Source organism: Sarcophilus harrisii, chromosome 1 (genome assembly GCF_902635505.1).
Source record: "Sarcophilus harrisii chromosome 1, mSarHar1.11, whole genome shotgun sequence".
Taxonomy (NCBI): Eukaryota; Metazoa; Chordata; class Mammalia; order Dasyuromorphia; family Dasyuridae; genus Sarcophilus; species Sarcophilus harrisii.
In genome coordinates this window covers 61045146-61065919 of record NC_045426.1, presented here as the reverse complement: position 1 = coordinate 61065919, position 20774 = coordinate 61045146, and the positions used below count along the sequence as shown (strand labels likewise).

The 20774-nt window shown below is 39.7% G+C and overlaps 1 protein-coding gene across 1 annotated transcript in view; it reads left to right on the top strand.

Annotated features, from left to right (window-relative positions):
* Positions 1–20774, top strand: part of NUP210 (nucleoporin 210) — a 148176-nt gene that overhangs the window by 71906 nt on the left and 55496 nt on the right. The window contains exons 14-18 of the mRNA XM_031956678.1: positions 1899–2044; positions 8112–8333; positions 10090–10263; positions 17085–17277; positions 17715–17821. Coding sequence (XP_031812538.1) covers positions 1899–2044; positions 8112–8333; positions 10090–10263; positions 17085–17277; positions 17715–17821 — 842 coding nt within the window. The remainder of the gene's footprint in view (positions 1–1898; positions 2045–8111; positions 8334–10089; positions 10264–17084; positions 17278–17714; positions 17822–20774) is intronic.

Below are 20774 nucleotides of genomic sequence, written 5' to 3'. Positions count from 1 at the left end.
GCTAAGAGTATGTGTCTGGATTAAGGGCAGTGCAAAATTACAAGGTTTCTAGAAAGAGGAGTTGTGGCTAGATTACTCTGGCAGGTTCATGTCTCAAAGAGGAAATCATTCAGCTTGCTCAGGTGGAAGATTTCAGCTGCATGTAGCACCAAGATTCCTTTTTATGTAGCTGTCAATATCCAGGAACCACCATGAACACTTAATTGAAAAAAAAATAGAATTACATTTTTTAAAATGCTGTATCAATGGGAACTGTCATCATTGCTGTTGTCATTGATGGAAGAAGTACTCATATCAATAAAATGATGACTCTGGAAATATCAAAGCAAAATGGGGGAAATGATAATTAGATTGTAAAATATGGGGAATGCTTTGTAATCATAAATTATTGTTATCATCGTTACTTCCAAGTGCTCAAATCAGATTACTTAGGAATTCCTGTGTGCTAGACCTCAAATAAAGACAGGCAAAGCAGTTTTAAGTTCCCTCATCTAATGAAAGCTGGGTTTTAGGAGCTCTCTTGGTGATTTCAAGCCTTGAAACTGAACACCCACCCAAATGAGGATGATTCTAGACCTACTTAAATCTCTTACAATTATTCAACCTGGGGCCTGGAGCAGAATTTAATTTCTCCAATAGGCTACTCTCTCCCTCTCTTTGTATCTATCTCTGTCTGTTTGTCTGTCTCCTTTTCTTTGTTTCTATCTTTCTCTGTCTCTGTCTCTGTATGTCTTTCTGCATCTCTCTATGTATCTATCTGTCTGTTTGTCTCTCTCTCTCTCTCTCTCTCTCTCTCTCTCTCTCACACACACACACACACACACACACACACACACTCCTCTTTCTGTGTCTCTCTCTGTCTGTCTCTCTGTTTCTCTCTCTGCCTGTCTCTCTGTCTCTGTCTCTCTTTGTCTCTGTGTCTCTGTCTTTCTCTCTCTGTCTCTCTCTGTCTCTGTCTCTCTGTCTCTCTTTATCTCTCTCTCTATGTCTCTGTCTCTGTTTCTCTGTCTCTGTCTCTCTTTGTCTCTGTGTGTGTCTGTCTCTCTCTCTCTCTGTCTCTTTCTGTCTCTCTGTGCGTCTCTGTCTCTCTCTCTGTCTCTCTGTCTCTTTCTGTCTCTTTGTCACTCTTTCTGTCTTCATCTCTTTGTCTCTGTCTCTCTTTTTCCTTCTCCCTCTGTCTCTTTCTCTCCCTCTCTCTTTGTGTGTCTTTGTTGTGTGTGTCTCTTTGTCTCAACGTCTCTCTCTGTTTTTGTCTCTTTCTGGCTCTGTCTCTGACTTTCTTTCTCTGTCTCTTTGTGTGTCTCTGTTTCTTCCCTTATTCCTTTCTATCCTCTTCTGTCTCTACCCCCCCCCCAGCCTCTTCTGCCCCCTTCCTTTTCTTCTTCTCTTCCTTTCCCTGTCTTTCTCTTCCTCTCTGAACCTTGCCAAGTACACGATTTGCATGGAACCCTAGGCTTGGAGACATCAGAGCCTGAAGTCTCTCACTGCCAGACCTAGCTTGAGCACATGCTTTTCCCATCACACCTGCCTCCAGAATTATGGAAATGAGCACGTGGATTTTGCTGGCCCATTTTCTTCCCAGTTATAACAGCATTTTCTTCGTGTTTTCCTTTGATAAGTAAGCATCACCAACCGTTTTCTTATCCGCACCCTGCTCTTCATCCCCCTCCCATCCCCTGGCATTAGGGAATTTTTGTTTTCATTCTTCACTATATTAATTTCTGTAGCCACAGGGTGAAACTGTAATAGAACCAAAGTGTTTCTAAAGGAAATCTGATTGTGTGCAAGCATGGCACGCTTGAGAGCCCCTCTCCCCTCCACAAAACCCACAACCTTCTTCTTCGCCCCTGCCTGAAAGAAAAGTCTATTTTCAATTTTGTATTTGTTCTTTCTGGCAGGGAGGCTTAAGCCGGGGTCAAATTACTGCAGTGGTGTCCGGGTCAGAGCCGAAATCCAGGGGTACACCACACTCCTCGTGAGTTATAAGCACGGTCACATTCACCTGAGTGCCAAGATCACCATCGCCGCCTACCTCCCGCTGAAGGTGAGCCCAGCTCAACAATTAAATAAATTCTTCTAGGTGCTGAGAGAGACACAGAGGTAAATAATGTACACTTGTTCTCCTCCATGAGCTTCTACTCTAGTGGTAGTGCCGTGACATAGAAAAATATATAACAGCTCAAATTTATGTAATGCCATGAGATTTACAAGGCACTCCTTACACTGACAATCCAGTGAACAGGTACTTGTTCTACTCCCATTTCACAGATGAAAAAACTGACACCCAGGGAATTTATAATTTGTACAGAGTCACATAGTAATTATCTAGGACTCAGGGCTCCTCAAACTACGGCCGTGGGCCAGATGCAGCAGCTGAGGACGTTTATCCCCCTCACCCAGGGCTATAAAGTTTCTTTATTTAAAGGCCCAAAAAACAAAGTTTTTGTTTTTACTATAGTCTGGCCCTCCAACAGTCTGAGGAACAGTGAACTGACCCCCTATTTAAAAAATTTGAAGACCCCTGATGGTCTTCCTCAGTCCAGTGTTCTACTTGGCTTTATTCTCTGCTGCTCTGTAACATATAACAAGGGCCTAGGAGAAATATAAACAGGTGAAATCCATGAGAGCAAAGATCATTTCCAGCTACAGGGATCAAGGAACACTTCATGGAGAATGGTAGCTAGACCTGAGTCTATATGAGAACTCCAAGAGGGAGCTTCCTTCTTGAAGCATGTGTAGACTTCCTCCAGATGCCTCCCTTGTAACTTGTGTTTTTAAACCCCCTAATGAGACAATACTCCTCAATAACTAAGCCACTTTTAATATTTTTCATCTTTTTCTGTTGGATAGATATGTAATCCCTTAAGTTCTCAGCAGATATTTCATAATCTTGGAGTTAATGTTGCTCCCAACTATCTTATTTTAAAAACATGGAAACTGAGGCCTAGGAAGGTGATGTGACATCCTTAAAATTAGGCAGGTAGCAGCAGGTCCAAGATTCAGATGGGGAGCTTTTGTCCACAAATCTCGTGTTCTCTCCGCCTTGCTGTCCCCTATAATTATGTTAATTTGTCTCAGCCTCCAAATATCTACTTCTGAGAAATTCTGTCTAGCGTCCTAATGCCAGGTGAATTAATGGGAGCTGCCCACAGTAATTCTGTGATGTTTCCAGCCATCTGCATTAGGCATGACAGCCCCGGTGTACTTGGGTGTCTTGACCCTGTACTGTGTAAGAAGCTACACAAATCATCCTCCGCCCAGTGACTGGGTGACAGACAACAAACAGCCCGAGGTCTCGGGAACAAGTTTCTCTTTTGTGGGCCCATACATGCATCCCAAGCTCTTTGCCTAAGAAGTGCCAAAGTCAGCCTGATCGGGACTTAAACTGACCATATTAACTTTCATCCATTAAACTCGGCTGATGGAGTCAAAGACAGCAAGATGAGCACACTTCCTTTACTACTCAGAACGATCCTTTCACCTGACTTCCAAATGGGAGCAGCAGCCAGATGTCCCATCACCTAATTAAGCCTGACTGTTGCTGAAGACTAGAGAAGATTGAAAAATTTTACAAAATCTTATAAATTCAATATAGCTGCAGGGAATGTCAGTCTAAATTCATAAAAAGTCTGGATTAGTGAATTTTTAAAGAAGGAAATGAGCTTTATTACATTCAAAGTATATACAGTGATTTTAGCCAAAAGACTAATGAATAGTTTACAGTGAATAATTTGAGATTTAAGTTAATATAATGAGACTTTTTAAAATAAAGAGACCAACATTTCAACATGTAAATAAATGTTATTCCCTTTCAGAATAGTCCCCCATATCTACTTATTCCAGTAAGCCTTCCTGTGGCTCAGGATATTTCTCTTTTGGAATTGCTTTCTGATCTTCCCTTCAAATGTCTTTAAGTCTTCATTCTTTGATGTAGGAGATGAGATTTTGGAAATCAGTCTAAACTTATTGAGAGTCAAGTCCTATGAACAAGATGGATGATCCCATGGAGAGATAGGGATTTGGCAGTGCTGAAATAAGAGTGAGACAAATGAAAAACTTTCTTCAGATGAGTAAAGCTGAATGCAACAGAGAAATATATGATATGTGTCTAGTCTTCCAAGGATGCCATGGTTGTCTTGGCTTGAGTGCAAAATCAGCTAGTTATAGGACAGGGAGTTTGCTTTTTTAAAATGAATTATGATTAAAGTGTATTAAAACTGATTTTTGGTGATACTTCAAAATTTGAGTTTGAAAGCAATTCCCACTAAAGATGCTTTGAATAGCAACAGACATTGATTAAATGTATAGCTTCCCAAGATGATGTATACACAATTTATGTGTATAAATTCAGGTATTGCTTTTTAAAAGCTTTATTACTTTACCATCACACTCCCATTAATTATCTGCAGATGGATGCTGCTAAATTGGTTTTAAGAGTGCTAAAATTGAAATTCTTTTCAATGTTGAAATTGAAAAAAATTTTTTTCTCTTAGGTAACTTAAATTTTCTTCCTATGGTCTTGTTTACACTAATAATATAATCAATAGGACTTAGTTTCCATTGAGTATACAAAAGCTAACTTCAAAAGCACAACTCATTTTTTATATGGGATCTGTTATGGTTCAATAAAATGAGTGTCACTTATTAAGCACTTACTGTGCGACTAGCATTATGCTAAGGCAAAAACCACATGGTCTCTGCCCCTCAGGGCCCTCCCATTCTAAAGGGAAAGACTACATGCTGATAGCTATATTCATACAAAATACATACAATGTAAGTGAAGGTAGTTTCAGATTTAAGGCAGAGATGTGGGGACAAAGAGCGAGGAGAATAGGGGAAAAACTCTTGGAGAGGATAGGATTTAATTTGAATTTTGAAGGAAGCCATGGAATCCATGAAAGCAAGATTAAGATTAATGAATGAAAGTTAAATAGAGATAGAGCTGTCCAAAAGTGAGCTAGATCACCCCAGAAATTTTGGGGATCCCCATCACTGCAGATATTTGTTCAGGAACTACTTATGTTGCAGAATCCATACTTTGTGAAAGGATGGTGAAGAGTAAGATGGCCTCTGGAATATCCCTTTCCACTATGATTTCTGTTATCATTTATCAAATGAACACAATCATGTAATTATGTTCGAGGCTCTTGACTTAGAGTCATTATAATGTGTGACATCTGTCCAGCACACATCTTGCTGGAGTAGGGGAAAGAACAATCCAAACTTTAAAATGACTTTGTTTCAGAGTTGCCTGTCTTTCAGTGTAACTATCCTTAGGGGATTATACTCTTTCTTTCTAAGTAGCTTTCCTAGTACCCAGCACTCACAGAGCCACCCACACAAATCCCAGCTTTTCAGGTGTTTGTTCTGAGGTTGAAGATTACACTATTTCAGAAAACAAAGAAGTAAACAGAGAAAGGAAGAGATACAGAAGGAGTCCCAAACAAGCTGTTATGGACATATTGTATGGAGAAATTCATTTTTAGGTGCAAATAGTTGTAAATGTGTGTTTATTTGGCTCTGCTGAAAATTAAGTGCATAATGCATTATTTAAAGATTAAAAAATAACGATGTGGCTGGTCTGTTGGAAGCTCTCAGAGTATTCAGTAGTCAGAAAATTTAGATTCAGTTTCCTGGTTTTTTTTACTCAATCCCTGGGTATCCTAGGACAAATGGATAGCCTCTATGCCTCCTCCAACTCTAAATCTATGATTCTACAAGCTTTGAGCCCCATTACTTAGTATTATAATCTGTAATATTGCATTTTAAAAAAATATACAGAATTGCAGATCTTAAAGTGACCTTGCAAGTCATTTAATTCAAATGTTGCAGGAAAGAAAACTGAGGCAAAGAAAAAAGTGGATTAGTGACAGAAATGGGATAGTGTATCATTCTATTGCATCAGAGGCAACGTTTCTAACCTTTAAGCTATTTGACAGAGTTGTGGTGAAGGTCAGATGAAAAAATTTATTGAAAGTACTCTGTGAATTGCAGAGGACCATATCAACACAAGGAATTATTATTTTTTAGCTCTATCTTCCTTTGCCCTCTTGGGCTCACAGCCAGGTAGCTAATGATGTGTAAGCAAACACTTGGATGAAGGAAAGGAACTCATTATTTATAGGAGCCCTTTGGTGTATGCTTGGCTAAAGTCATTGCAGTGAGAATCAGAAGACCTGAGCTCTCAACCTGCCTCCTTGTGTAACTTTGGCCAAGAACCTCCATGAGTCTTGGAGTCTACATCTGTGTATGTCTCGAGATGGTGTCAGCTGCTACTGTAATAATAATAACAACAACACAATTAGAACAATTACCATTTATATAATGCTTTAAGGTTTGCACTTTATAAATATCTCATTTCACCCATACAACACCCCTGGGAGAATAGATGTTCTTAAATCTTTCTCACCCGGTTATTGCAAAGGAGAATCTTGGGACAAAAAGAGCCTGCTTTGTCTTTTTCATGAATAGAATCTCTACCCAAAACTTCCTAGGAAAAGATTTGTTCCGGACAGTGTGATGCTTTACCCTTTTGCCTTTTGGTAGGCAGCGTTTGTGGGGTTTTCCTTGCCTCACTTTGAGAGCCTCTTGCCCATCACCCATTCACATCCCTGCCCACCAAGTAGTAGCTTCTCACTATTGACTGGCAGGGAAGTGTGTATCTTTCCTGTGTGTGATGGTGTGAATCATATGGAGGTTTCTAATACTTGTTCTCTCTTAATATCTAATCTGCAACCCTAGAGCTCTTTGCTGTTGGAGCCATTTATCCCAGAGCTCAGTCCCTTCTCTACATCGTTTATGGTAATTAGAGTTGTGATAACAAAAATATGTCTGTATCAGTCAACAAGCATTTATTAAGTATCAGGTAGGCCCTGGTACTTATGTTCAACTGGAGGAGACAATACATACACATCTAAGTATGTCTGAGACCTTTTACATTTTATGGGTGAGGAAACTCCTTCTAGCCACCATTGCAGCTAACTGCAATTCTAGTCAGATTGCAACTAACCTATCAACTACAATTTTAGAAAGTTACCTGAAGACAAGAGGTATTCAGGGACTTGGGGGTACATAACTCATAAGTGCTAGAGTTGGGGTGAGATTAATTTCTTCTTTATTCAAAAGACCCACACTATCCATTAAGCCTTACTGCATCTGTAGTAATATATCTATAAATCACTTAAGCCAGCAGATATTTATTAAGCATCTATTTGCCAAGTACTGTGCTAAGCTCTGGAATAAAAATTTTTTTGCCAAAAACAAGTCCTGACTTAAAGGGACTCTTAGTCCTATGGAAGAGATAATCATAAAATAATTATGTACAAGCAAGCTATATATACAAGATATACAGGATAATTTGGAGATAATCAAACAGATGGCATTAGCATTAAGAGAAAGGAAGGGGAATGGAAGGGAGGACAGGGAAGTAAGTTATAAGAAGTCTGGAAGAGAAAGGGGGGATTGGTTTTAAAGGGTTTTTAAATGCCAAACCTAAGATTTTATATTTGCTTCTAGAAATGACAGAGATGGTGAAATCTGTGTTTTAAAACAATTGATTTGACAGCTAAGTAGAGTAAGGACTATATCCAACAAGTTATTTCAATAGTTTAGGAGAGGGATAATGAAGGTGGTGGCAATGAGACAGGAGGAAGGAGGCATATACAAGAGATATTGCAAAATAAAATTAACAGGAATTGACAACAGTTTGAATATAGGGATTGAGAAAGAATGAAGAGTTGAGTCTTGATTCCGGGTGACTGGGAGGATGATGGTGCCTTCAACAATAACAGGGAACTTAGGAAGAAGAAAGAATTTGGGAATAAGGATAACAAGTTCAGTTTTGGACACGTTTGAGTCAGTGCAGCAGCTTGTAATTTTCCAGGTGCTTTCAAATCATTATAATTGGAGGATATACTAGAAGGAAGATTAGATTTAAAGTCAAAGGTCCTGCTCTGATTCCTCATTCTGTCCCTTTCTACCTATGTTACCAAACATTTTCTAGCTTCAGGCTTTAATTTCTTCAACTATAAAATGAGGGGTTCCATTATGATCCCTGCTGTTCTAGATCCTTCCCATAGAAAACTTGTATTTATCATTTGTTTTCTTCTCAGACTATTGATCCTTCTTCTGTGGCTTTGGTGACTCTGGGTTCTTCCAAAGAGATGTTGTTTGAAGGGGGCCCTAAGCCCTGGGTTTTAGAGCCTTCCAAATTCTTCCGGAACATTACCTCAGAAGACACTGAAAGCATTGGTCTGTCCCTGTTTGGTCCCCCTGCATCCCGGAACTACCTGCAGCATTGGATCCGAGTGACCTGCAAATCCTTGGGAGAACAGGTAAGCAACAGGGATGGTGGTCAGGAGTGTCCTGAAGAGGAAACCCATAAAAGACTGGTACGCTACCCAGGAGTCTCCAGGAGGGTATCAATCAATTGGGGATTATTGCTTGGCAAAACTGGACATTTCTTAGCATTGGTCTGGGACCCCCACTCCTTCTCCCCTTTGATACACTCATGTAGGCTTCCCAAGCACCTCACCTTGCCTTCCTTCCCTGGGTAGCATTTTATTCCTCTGCATTTTTTTCACTGCCTAGATCCCTCCAAATCCCCCAGAAAAATTTGTACAGCTGTCCAATTGAAAGGGATCTCATGAATGAATTCAGACTGAGTGACAGTCAGTAGAAACAACCTCCACAAGATTAATAGAACATAGAATGTCAGCATTGGAAAGGGCTTTAGAATATAGAATGTCAGCGCTGGAAGGAAGCAATTAGATCCCCCTTGAAATTGTTTTCTCCTGAAAGAAGGAATTTAGCCATGGAATAGGTAGCAAAAACCTACCATCTTATAATTTGTAGTGTTGTTTATTGGATTCTTTTTGGGGGAATGGGGAGGAGGATTCTTGACTTTTGAATTGCGATATGTGAAACTCCCTGTGAGGAAACTCCCCCAACTCATGCAACTCGGTTAGCAATGACTTTGAAGTTAGGACCTATTTTTAAGTCCCGCTCTCACTGGTTCTTATTGTACCTTGACCAAAGCACTTATAGCCTTCCTGGGCCTCAGTTCCCTTAACCTGGGAGGTTGGACAAGGTAGGCTCTGGAGTTACTTCCAGCCCTAGGTCTATTTCCCATGGTCCCCGATGTAATCTTGCTCTGAAACTTGTAGTTTTTGAGAGTTTCTGGGACTCTGAGTAGTAGGTATGGGTCAGAGATTTTTCTGCCACTGACACTAGTTTACTTTCTTCTAAAGTTGTGATGTTTCTAATCAGGAGATAATTTTTATTATTTGAAACATTTTTGTTCATGGCTCAGAGTATGTATACACACATACACACACACACAAATACACAAATTTTCTGAGAAGCAGCATGGCACAGTGGCAGATGAATTGAACTCTGGAATCAAGACTTGCATTGGTGTCCCAGCCCTGTCTGTGCCCTATGATTGTAATTGCAGACAGCGAGCTACATAACTTTTCTTCCTCATCTCTAAAATGAAGTTGGACTAAATGACTTCTAATGTTCCTTATATCTCTAATAGAATATAATTTATGACCTCTGTTCTATGACTCCCAGGTCATAATTATGTCCTTCTGAATTTCCTCTGTTCTGTGCTAAATAATCCCAGTCCTAAGTACTTCCCCATAGATCTTGTATCCTAGCCTTTTCTAATGCTCTCCTAGGCATTCTCTTTAGTCTACCTTTATTCGTGCTATAGCTTATATCTATACTTCATTTTTTATGTCTGTCTTTTCAAATCTATTTAAATTCTCATTAAAAACCTGTGAACTTGTGAATATGGTAATACAACCTTGAATTTTTATAGTGACTTTTTTTTTGTCTGAGAAGCTCAAAATGTTTCACCCATATTAATTTATCTGTCTTCTCAGCATCCCTCAGGGGTAAGTAGCAGACAGAGAATCATCATTCCCATTTTATAGGTGGGGAAACAGAGACACAGAATAGGCTGCTTAATGGACGTGACGGGTTATGGAATAAGGTCGAAATGGAAAGGGAAAGGAATTCAGCTATCCTGCTGCTGGTCTGCTGCTTTCCCTGTGTGATGATATTCTTTTTATGTGGTTCACACAGGTCATTGCTCTCACAGTTGGAAACAAGCCCAGTGTCACAAACCCCTTCCCAGCCACAGAGCCAGCCGTAGTGAAGTTTATCTGTGCCCCACCTTCAAGACTCACTCTCACACCTGTCTATGCTAGTCCTCAGCTGGATTTGTCCTGCCCTTTGATGCAACAAAATAAACAAGTGGTAAGTATGAGCCTAAGACTAAAGGGATGATGGGAAGGCAGATACATATGTGTAGAACCATCTCAGAAGGAACAATATATTTGGGTTTTTTTTTTTTGCTTTAAATAGTTTATTTTTTCCAATTACATGTAAAATTTTTTAGCATTCATTTTTTAAAAATTTGAGGCTCAACTTTTCTCCCTCTTTAAGAAGGCAAGCAGTTTGAATTTGGTTATGTATGTGAAATCATGGAAAATATTTTCATATTAGTCATGTTATGAAAGAAAACACAGATGCCAAAAATAAAAAATCCAAGAAAGATTTTAAAAGTATGATTTGATTTGCATTCAGATTCTATCACCTCTTTTTCTGGAGTCCTTTGGAATTGTCTTAGATCATTGTATTTTGAGAATAGCTAAGTAGTTCATAGTTGATCATCATTATAATAATGCTATTATTATGTATGATATTCTCCTAGTTCTGCTAATTTCAATTTGCATCAGTTCTTGTAAGTCTTATCAGGTTTCTCTGAAATCATTTTATCCTTCATTTCTTATAGCACCCATCATAATAATATAATACAATTTGTTCAATCATTCCCCAACTGATGGACATTCCCCCAAATTTCTAATTCTTTGCCACCACAGAAAGGGCTAAATAAATATGTTTATATGTGTAGGCCCTTTTCGTTTATTTTAAATTTCTTTGGCATATAGACCTATTACTGCTATTGCTGGATCAAAGAATATATCCAGTTCCATAGCCTTTGGGGCAAAATTCTAAATTGCTCTCCAAAATAGTTAGCTTAGTTCACAACTTCAACAGTATATTAATGTCCTAATTTTCCTGTGTTCCTTCCAAAATTTATCATTTTCCTTTTTTTTTTTTTTTTTTTTTTTTTTTTTTTTTTTTTTTTTTTGGTCATTTTAGACAATCTGATAGATATGAGTATGGTACCTCAGAGTTATTTTAATTTGCATTTCTCTAATCAATAGTGATGTGGAACATTTTTATATGACTAGATAGTTTTGATTTCTTCATCTGAAAACTGTCTTTTCATGTTATTTATCTATTTATCAATTAGGGAATGATTTATAAATTTGATTCAGTTCTTAATATATTTGAGAAATGAAGCCTTTATTAGAGAAACATTTTTCTCCAATTTTCTGCTTTCCTTCTAATCTTACCTACATTGGTTTTGTTTGTGTAAAAACCTTTTTAATTTTAATATAATCACAACTATATCTTTTACATTCAATGATGTTCTCTATTTCTTGTTTGGTTATAATTCCTCTTTTATTCATATACTTGACAAGTAAACTATTCCACACTCCCCTATTTAATCCTTTATGTCTAGAGCATATACACATTTTGACTTTTTCATGGTATATGGTGTGAGATATTGGTCTCATCCTATTTTCTGCCAAACTGATTTCCAGTTTCCCAACAGTTTTTGTTGAATATCCCAAAAGTTTGGATCTTTGGACTTATCGAACAGTAGATTATTATGGTCATGTACTAGTAAGAATCATGTACCTAATCTATTTCACTGATCCACCACATTCTGAGATCTGATATGGCCAAGCTATCTTCCTTCACATTTTTTTTTTTATTGAATCCCTTAATATTCTTTGTAGAGGCTGAAACTCTGAAAAGATATGCTTGAATCAGACAACAAGCACTTAAGGCTAATTACCTATTCAATGTGAGATAATGGCTCTATATACATATTTAGATGAGATGGTGATGTGATAGCTCTCCTCATCATTGGTGGTTGCTGAATGTTGTTGAGATAATCGTAGATAAGGATTAGAGGGCTGGGGGAGAGGAGTCAGAGTTACTCTGCAGTAGGACAAGGAGAAGAGAGGCTGGAGATTCTGGACTCCAGAATCCAGAATACATCTTTGGCAAGCCACATGGCAGCTTGCCTGCCTCCTTCTCCCCCTAAAGACCAAAGACTTTGATTTATCCTGACTCTGGCTAATCCTGAGGCCCTTTAAGGAGCTAGTCTGTACTTTAAATTCTTGAACTTTTGTTCTTCCAGATGAATTTTGTTATTATTTTTTTCTATCTCTATAAAATTATTTTGATAGTTTGATAGCTTTGGTACTAAATAAGTAAATTAGTTTAAGCAGAATGGTCATTTTTATTATTATATTGGCTCAGCTTACCCATGAGCAATTAATATTTTCCAGTTATTTAGATCTGACTTTATTTGTGTAAAAAGAGTTTTGCAGTTGTGTTTGTCTGGGTTTGTCTTGGCAGGTCATCTCCCCAAGTATTTTATATTGTCTTCATTTATTTTAAATGGAATTTCTCTTTCTATCTCTTGCTACTTGACTTTCGTGGTAATATGTAGAAATTCTGATGACTTATAGGAGTTGGTGAATTATTACTGCCTATCTAGAACAAATTATTTCCCTAGAATTAAGGCCTCTGGAAGCTCACTTTTGAGCATCAACAAGTAGTGTTATAAATGTATATAAGATATCTATCAACTAAGCTTCAGAAGCTAGACATGGACAAAAAAGGGGAAATCAGTAAAATGAGGAGGCCAGCTATTGTGTTCATCGAAGAGCAGAGCTAGAAAGGAGATTGGAGGCTGACTAATCTTTCCAATTTCCTAAGGGGGAAACAGAGGCCAAGAGAATGGGTATACTTTGTTTTTAGAAAGCAGAAATATGAGAGCTCTGATTCAGCAATTATGACTTATATGTGACTGTAGCCACTTCCTTGGAACATTTGATACCCAGGCTCACATGGGAGGGAAAGAAAGAAAGAACGATTTGGAAAACAAAGAAGAAAGGAAGGAAGGAAGACAGGAGGAAGAAATCAGGGAAGGAGAAAGGGAAAGGGTCAAGAGCAGAAGGGCTGTCCCCAGAGAAGTGCACAAACATATTCAGAAACACACACACACACACACCAGTATTTTCACTACTGTCCAGTTATTTTCAAGTCTGACTCACTCTAGTCATCTTCATCCTCCATCTTTAGTCAGCCTGTTTCATCTAGGATACAAGTCTCTCTCTAATAAAGGTACGATGTAAAAAGGCAAGGCTGGCTTCTAAATAAAAATGGCAAATGACACTGTTTGCTTCAGGAGGAGGTGAGGGACCTTGAGATTAGAGTCTGAGGTGCCTTCTGTATTGGCTTTGGAAGTAACTGTCTGAGGTCAAGGCAGCAAGTTCTGGGGAGGAAAAGCAAAAATAAGGAGTGAGTTCCTGTCGTCATACTGGGCCATCTAGTTCAGGATATGAAGATCAAGTCCTGAGAGGAGACCTATTTTTTCTACTTTCCCTTCAAGAATTCTGGGGTTCTTGCTGAAAGTGAGATTCTAAGAGCATAGCATTCTAAGAGTGGGGGGAGGGAAGTCAAGAAAGATAGGAAGGGGTTGGCTTAAAAAGGGATTTAAATGCCAAACCCAAGATTTTATATTGGATCCTAGTAGTGATAGAGATGATAAACTCTGTGTTTTAAGACAATCAATTTGATCCCTGAGTGGAGATGAACTATATTGGGTAGAGAGGCCCTAAAAATAATGTTTCTTCAGAAACAAATTAAATCCAGTTGGCGTACCAATGCAAGAGCAATTGTGCCACTGGGCATTATACACATGTATACATACACGCACAAGTATATGTTTCTAATGGCCATGTTAGTTTGGGTGTCAAATGTTCCCCAAAAAGTGCTTACAGCTCTTTTGGATGTTGTCATTCTGGCAAAACCATCGTTCATATGAAATATGACTTCTGTAAGAACAAGACCAGCAAGCTTCACATAGTGTTCAGCAAGGTCCCTGGGCGTTGTGGATCAGTTCTGGTCTACATGTCTGATTCCCATCCCTAGAGGTACTGGGATTGCCTCAGCTTCTTTGCCTCAGAAGCTACTGATGATGGTTGGAACTGATGGGTGCCATGCGTTTCTAGGGGCTGTACCATCGCCCTGGGAAACTTTTCTAAAGCAATCTTTGATGTCATCTCTAGATGCTCTAGCTGCCTAATTCCAGATCAATGGAAGGGACTGTCCTCATTAAATGTCAAATATTGGGAATTCATTAATCATCTTGTAAAGACTCATCATGTTTGATTATCTATCCAGAGAGTCTAGGCAGCAGCTGTGGTTATTACAGAAATATTTTTGTATGAACAAAGTACAAAACAAACTGTTCCAGGAAAGAGGGAAAGAAGGAAGGAAATATGGAGGGAAACACAAAAAAGGAAAGGAGGGAGGAGGAAATCAGGGAAGGAGGAAGGAGAAAGGGGACAGTAGGAGAGAAAGGACTGTCCCTCAGGATTAGAGATTGGGATTATCTATCTCTATTTCCTCTTACTAATTTATGTAACGATATTCATCTATACCTGTTTTGAAGATGCTAGTATCAAAAGGAGATAATATTTGTTAATGTCTTTGTAACTATCGCATTATGGAAAGATTAGTTTATTGATGCTATGATTATTGCTATTGTTTTTCTACAAAGCATATACTATTTCTTGCAACAACTACTCCCTGCTGGGTAAAGTAGAACAGCCTTTTATTTTATCTAAATTTACCTTTTTCAGACTCCAAGGGGGCTCCCACAGTTTTAGCATCTGGGATTTGGTGAAGTTACATTTCACTTTCTCCATCCCCTTCGTGATTTATTGACCATAATCACACCTGCTGGGATTTAGCTGTTTTATCCCCTGTAGTCCTAGGGATTGATTGTTTAGAGTCTACCTCCCTTAGGAATTAATAGCTCAGTGAGATATAAGTCAAGGTAAAATACAGATGGTTTAGTGTTTTCAGCTCTACTGTTTACTCAGACTTTCAGAAGGGGGTGTGTCCCAAAGACTTCTTGTTGTTTGTCCTTCGTTCTCCAAGAGGACCATGGCATTGGGGAAATGATTGGACTTAAGTGAGGGAGAGCTGTGCAAAGTCACCAACTTCACTTTCACTTCCAGAGCCATCTAGATCCAGTAGCAAAGTACAGATCAGGATGACTGGCATCCCAAAGTCCCATCCAGATAAAGTAATGGTAGATATATGTGTTCAGGTGCTATACAGAGCTGCTTCAGAGAAGATCCTTTGTGATAAATATTCCCTTTACACACCAGTCTTGAACTGGCCACAGTGTTATGTCTTCCTGTTCTTATGTGTTTATACAAAGACTCTCTCACTGAGGGGAGAGTCTGACTTAAGTGTACAATCTTTGATGGGCTAGTGCTGATGTGTCCTGGATGTCTCCAGGCAGTAATGTACCAGGGAGAAAGAATTGTCATGTGATGAATCAATCTAAAGCCAGTAGCCCCAACACTTGCAATTTATAATCTCATTAGATGTCCTTGAGGAGAAAAAGAGATAAACCTCTCTCTTTTGTCCTGTATGCAACGTTACTTTAATTTTATAAATCCTTGAATCCAGAGGTCACCAAGGAAGTTATTTTCTAAATAAATAATTGGTGAGGTGAGATGCTAGAATGGAAGAGACTGATAATATTAGACAGTTGAATTTCTAAGTAGAAATTGGCTCTGATTAGTCTTGTGTAGTCTTAAGCATGGGACAAAATGAGGATATGGAATTGAGCAGATATAGACATGACCTGCCTGGGAAGTAGCTACTCTTCTCTCTCAAGGAGAGTGGATATGCATGTCTGGTGAATAGTAAAGAAAGTTACTCCATTGATTTCCTTTTTCGTGGTATAGATGTGCAACAAGGACTTGTGATGAAATTTCCTATAACATTAGGAATATAATTAGAGCACAGATGATGCTACTGACCAACTATCAGTCAGACATATATTTTCAATTGTTTTTCCACTGCTCATCAATGAAGCAGCATGTCTATGAAACACTTCTATGTGATCCACACTGTGCTAAGCACTATAGGGGAAAGGTGAGAAGAAATCATCCCCTTGCTCTCAAAAGGCTTGTAGTCTTGTTGGCAAAGATAAGCAATTTATGCATGAAATCATTAGAGAACAGCATTTGGGCCAATGTGTGATTAAGTGATTTGGAACAAGCAAAGAGTAATTCAGAGGGAGAAGAAATCATTGTTGGCAGGATCTTTTAGGGAAAACATTGAGAAACAGGAGCATCTAGAAGAAAACATCCATGATGATGAGGATTGTTTGAAGGAATTTGGGTAGGTAAGCCTGAAGAAGAAAAGATGTGACAATAGTCTCCATGTATTTATGGGGCCCTCAGAAAAAAGAAAGATTAGGCTTTATTCTTCTTGGCTCCCAAAGGATATAATTAGGAATGTGATCTACTAATTGCAAGGAGTTAGAGTAAGGCTCAATATAGTAAGAACTTTATAACAATTTTGCATATTTTAAATAGAGTTCCACAGAAGCAGGATTTTTCCATTCCTGGAGGTCTGCAAATGAAATCTTAGTAACTCCTTGTCAGGACTGCTATAGAAAGGACCATTGTTTAAGTATGGATTGGACCAGGTGGTCCAATGGATTCCTTCCAATTCTAGGATTCTGTGATAAAAAATTGGACTAATTTTAGAAGACATAAAAGAAATGGGATTTAAGTTGGATCCTGAGGAATTGGTAAAATTTGGATGGGGATAGGACAATAAAGAAACCAAACTGACTGCCAGTAAAGATAAAGAGTTGGATATGTAGAGGAGCAGCTCAAATTGTTGGGAAGTTCTTGTTTCCTTTTATATTACATCTGTATTTGCCTCTTTTACAACTCAAGCCCTTTGCTATTAGTCCTGCCCTTTGGAGCTAAACAGATCAGGTACAGCTGAACCTATGATGCAGGTAGCATTACCCCTGGTCTCTGTTTGCAGGGATGGGTGCATGTCCATCCAGGATGCAGAATGTGGCCAACAATTTAATACTTTTCCCATAGGTCCCTGTTTCAAATTATCGAAACCCTGACCTAGACTTGGCTGCTTATGATCAACAAGGCCGTCGATTTGACAACTTCAGTTCTTTGAACATCAAATGGGAATCCACGAAACCCTCTCTGGCCAGCATTGAACCCAGTCTGCCGATGCAACTGATACTGAAAGATGATGGGAGCGGCCAAAAGAAACTTCACGGTAAGGATCCACTCTGGGTTGTGAGTTGTTTAGTGGGGGCTTGGTTCAGTGTCATGGTCTAGAATCCAACTTCTTAAACTTGGGTCACAACCTCACATGGGATCTTGTAACTGACAGTGGAGCTGTGAAATTTATATCCATAAATGTTTGATGCATTTACCTATTTTATAGACCTCTATACTTGGGGTCATGTAAAAACAAATTGAGGTGAAAAGAGGTCCCAAGTGGGAAAAGTTTAAGATGGCCTGATTTAGAGAATTCTTTCTGTTATTGAGGGTAGTACTAGGAAAAAACATGATACAGGACTTTATAAATTTTATTTGGATTTAAATATCTAGAGAATATTGAACTGATTTCATTTTTAAGATGAAGTTGAGGGTTGTAACCCTGGGGGCTTCTTCTTTAATATTTTTTCTTCTTCTTCTTTCTTTTGTCAGGCTTACAGACTATCTCAGTTTACCATGAATCAGGAACCACTGCAATTTCTGCTACAGCTACTGGCTACCATCATTCTCATCTCAGTGCAGCCAAAATACAACTACCGGTACTTTCCAAGGGGGAGAGATCTGGCATGGTGGGAAGAAGGAAGGAAGAAGCAAGGGATCATACATTTCTTTTTTGTCCTTTATCTGGGTCTTAACCAATATCCTTGTTTCCTTAGCTTCAGAGTGTTTGGGAAGTAGGGAATACTTTCTCTCTAATTTAAATTATTTCTCAAGTAGTTATTTAAAAGCTATTCTATGTTTATCACGTGCCTGGTGCCATGAGGGAAACCAAAATGGTGAGATTGTAGATTCCCAGATTAGAAGCTGAAAGGGAGATCAGCTGGTCTGCCCACATGCACCTTCCCCAACTTTTACAAAAGAGGAAACAAACCCAGAAATGACTCAGGTAAGCACTGAAGATCACAGAGGTTGTAAGCATAGGAGGTAAGATGTGACCCCGGGTCCTCTATAAGTATAAAGGTAATCTTTTAGGGACAATGAGATGTGTGTGGGTGTGTGTATTTGAACCAGATAACATCATAAATCAGAATGTGGTTAAACAAACTCTTTCTTTAATTAATTGATAAAAGGAGATTGTTAGAAGCAGCGGCTTCTCTCTTTGGACCTGCAATAGCCTCTGCCTGACCAGAGTGAGTCAGAGAAATCTTTGTGGAAATAGGGAGTCTTGAGTTTGTCCCCGAAGGATGCTTAGGACTGAAAGAGGCTGAGAGGTTGGGGAAATGGAACAACAGTACGATAAATGACACAAAGGAATGAAGGTGACCTACATGGAGGAAAGCCAAAAGTTTGGTGCTGTGGGGAGTAGTTGGAAATAAAGTTAGCTTAGAACCTGAAGGGTCAAACAGAAGAGTCAGGACCTGATCCTGTGGATCAAGGGGAGCCATTATTAGCTCTTGAGCAAAGAAGTGATGTCATGAAAGCGAGCTAAGCCCATAACGGGGCACTTGTGGGAGAGGCGGCTCATCAGCAGAGGTCATTCCTCTGCTTCCATCCCTGTGTCTGGAGGGTGTTTGCTGCTGGGACCCGAGGGGACAGATCTGTAGCTTGTCTATTTATGCTGCATCTGGCGTATTAGTTTGTTCTCTTTCTGGGACTGGAGCCCTGCCAACCATTGTGCCAGAGGAAGCCACCATGTGCTTGGCACGACCATCCTGGGCAAGAGACAGCGTCCTGGCGGCTGTCCCCGGACAGAGCAGTGCTGTCCAGCCCAGAGCGGCCTAGTGGTGCACCTGCCCAGACCCTCTCTCCATCCCACACCATTCCCGGACAGGTCTTGTTAGAGATGGGCCATTGTTGGCCTGGTCCCACAGCGCTCAGATGGAGGAGCTTTCCACTATTGAGCCTTTCCTCAGCCTAAACTACCAGGCTCCAGGATAGCAATCAGTAAACCAATAAACATTTATTAAGCATCTGCTAGATGCCAGGCAGATGATGAGGGAACAAAGGCAAAAAATGGGCTGACTTGGCCTGTAGTGGTAATCTCCTTTTACTAACCTAGCTAGAGTGAAAATGAAAGCATTTTGGTTCTCAAGAAGATACATTTGTGTGTGTGTGTGTGTGTGTGTGTGTGTGTGTGTGTGTGTCAGAGAGAGAGAGAGAAAGAAGGAGAGAGAAAGAGAAGGAGAAAGAGAGAGAAAGAAGGGGAGAGAGAGAGAAAAGGAAAGAGAGAGAAGAGAGAGAAAGAAGGGGAGAGAGAGAGAAAAGGAAAGAGAGAGAAGAGAGAGAAAGAAGGAGAGAGCGAGAGCGAGGAGGGGGAAAGAGAGAGGAAGAGAAAGATGAGAGAGAGAGAGAGAGAGAGAGAGAGAGAGAGAGAGAGAGAGAGAAGGAGAGAGAGAGAGAAAGAGAAGGAGAGGGAGGAAGGGAAGGAGGGAGAGAAAGAGAGGGAGGGAGGGAGTGAGGGAGAGTGAATGAGAATACCTACTCCAAAAGGTACAAGGTAATTTTGGGAAAGAAGACTATAGGAGCTGGTTGTTCCTTCCTATTGGAAGAGGATAATTGAGGGGCAAATGTTCTTATTCACAGCCATTTATTAAATAGGGATAATCTCTGTCCCACTGTCCCTGTGAGGGGAGAGTTTGACAGGGAAACAACAATGGTACTGAAGAAGAAAAAGACTAACTCAAACCCAGGAACCTAGAGGCTGGTTGTAGAGGCTTTATCAAACTTGAGACCCAAGGCAGAACATTGTATTACTAAATATTCAAAACATTTGTACAGCATATGTTTTAAGAATTCAAAGAAGAAGAAGAATAACTAGCACTTATATAATACTTTAAGGTTGGCAAAGTACTGTGTGTGTGTGTGTGTGTGTGTACATATATACATATATATAATTTTATCCTTGTAAAGCCCTGGCAGGTAGGCACTATTATTATCCCCATTTTGCAGAGGGGGAAACTGAGGCAGACAGAATTAACAGGATTTGCCCAGGACCCTGCAGCTAGGAAGTGTTTGGTTTGGACTTGTCTTTGGGATACCAAGTGCAGCCTTCTATCCCCTGTGCCACCTGCTGGCCACACAGAGAGGACCATTAGAGGGACGGGGATTCTCAGAAAATAGAGATGAGACCAGTAGGGGCTGAGATTTGACGATTAATTTTAGTTCATCAGGCACGATAGTAATTATTGGGGATATAAAGGCAAGAATAAAAAAGTTAACATTCTCCTAGAGGAAGGCAACATGAAAGCAACTAATGAGATGTAAGAGACGGAGGGATGGGGACTGGAGCCACAGCTTCCTTGGGGAAAGGATCCTCCGGGAAACTCCCTCTGTCAGCACAAGATGGAATCTTCTCTGTGACTTGGAGCTTTGACCAGAACATTGAGACGGGAAGCAGGATTTGGCCAGAGTAAATATAGAGGGGAAGCAGGGCTGGGAGCACTGCGTTGGGAAAAGAATCTGGAAAGGCTGATCCCCAGGCCATCAGAGGCCATCTTGAACGCCAGGATGAGGGAGTGTGGATTTTATCTTGGGCTGATGGATTATTTGAGA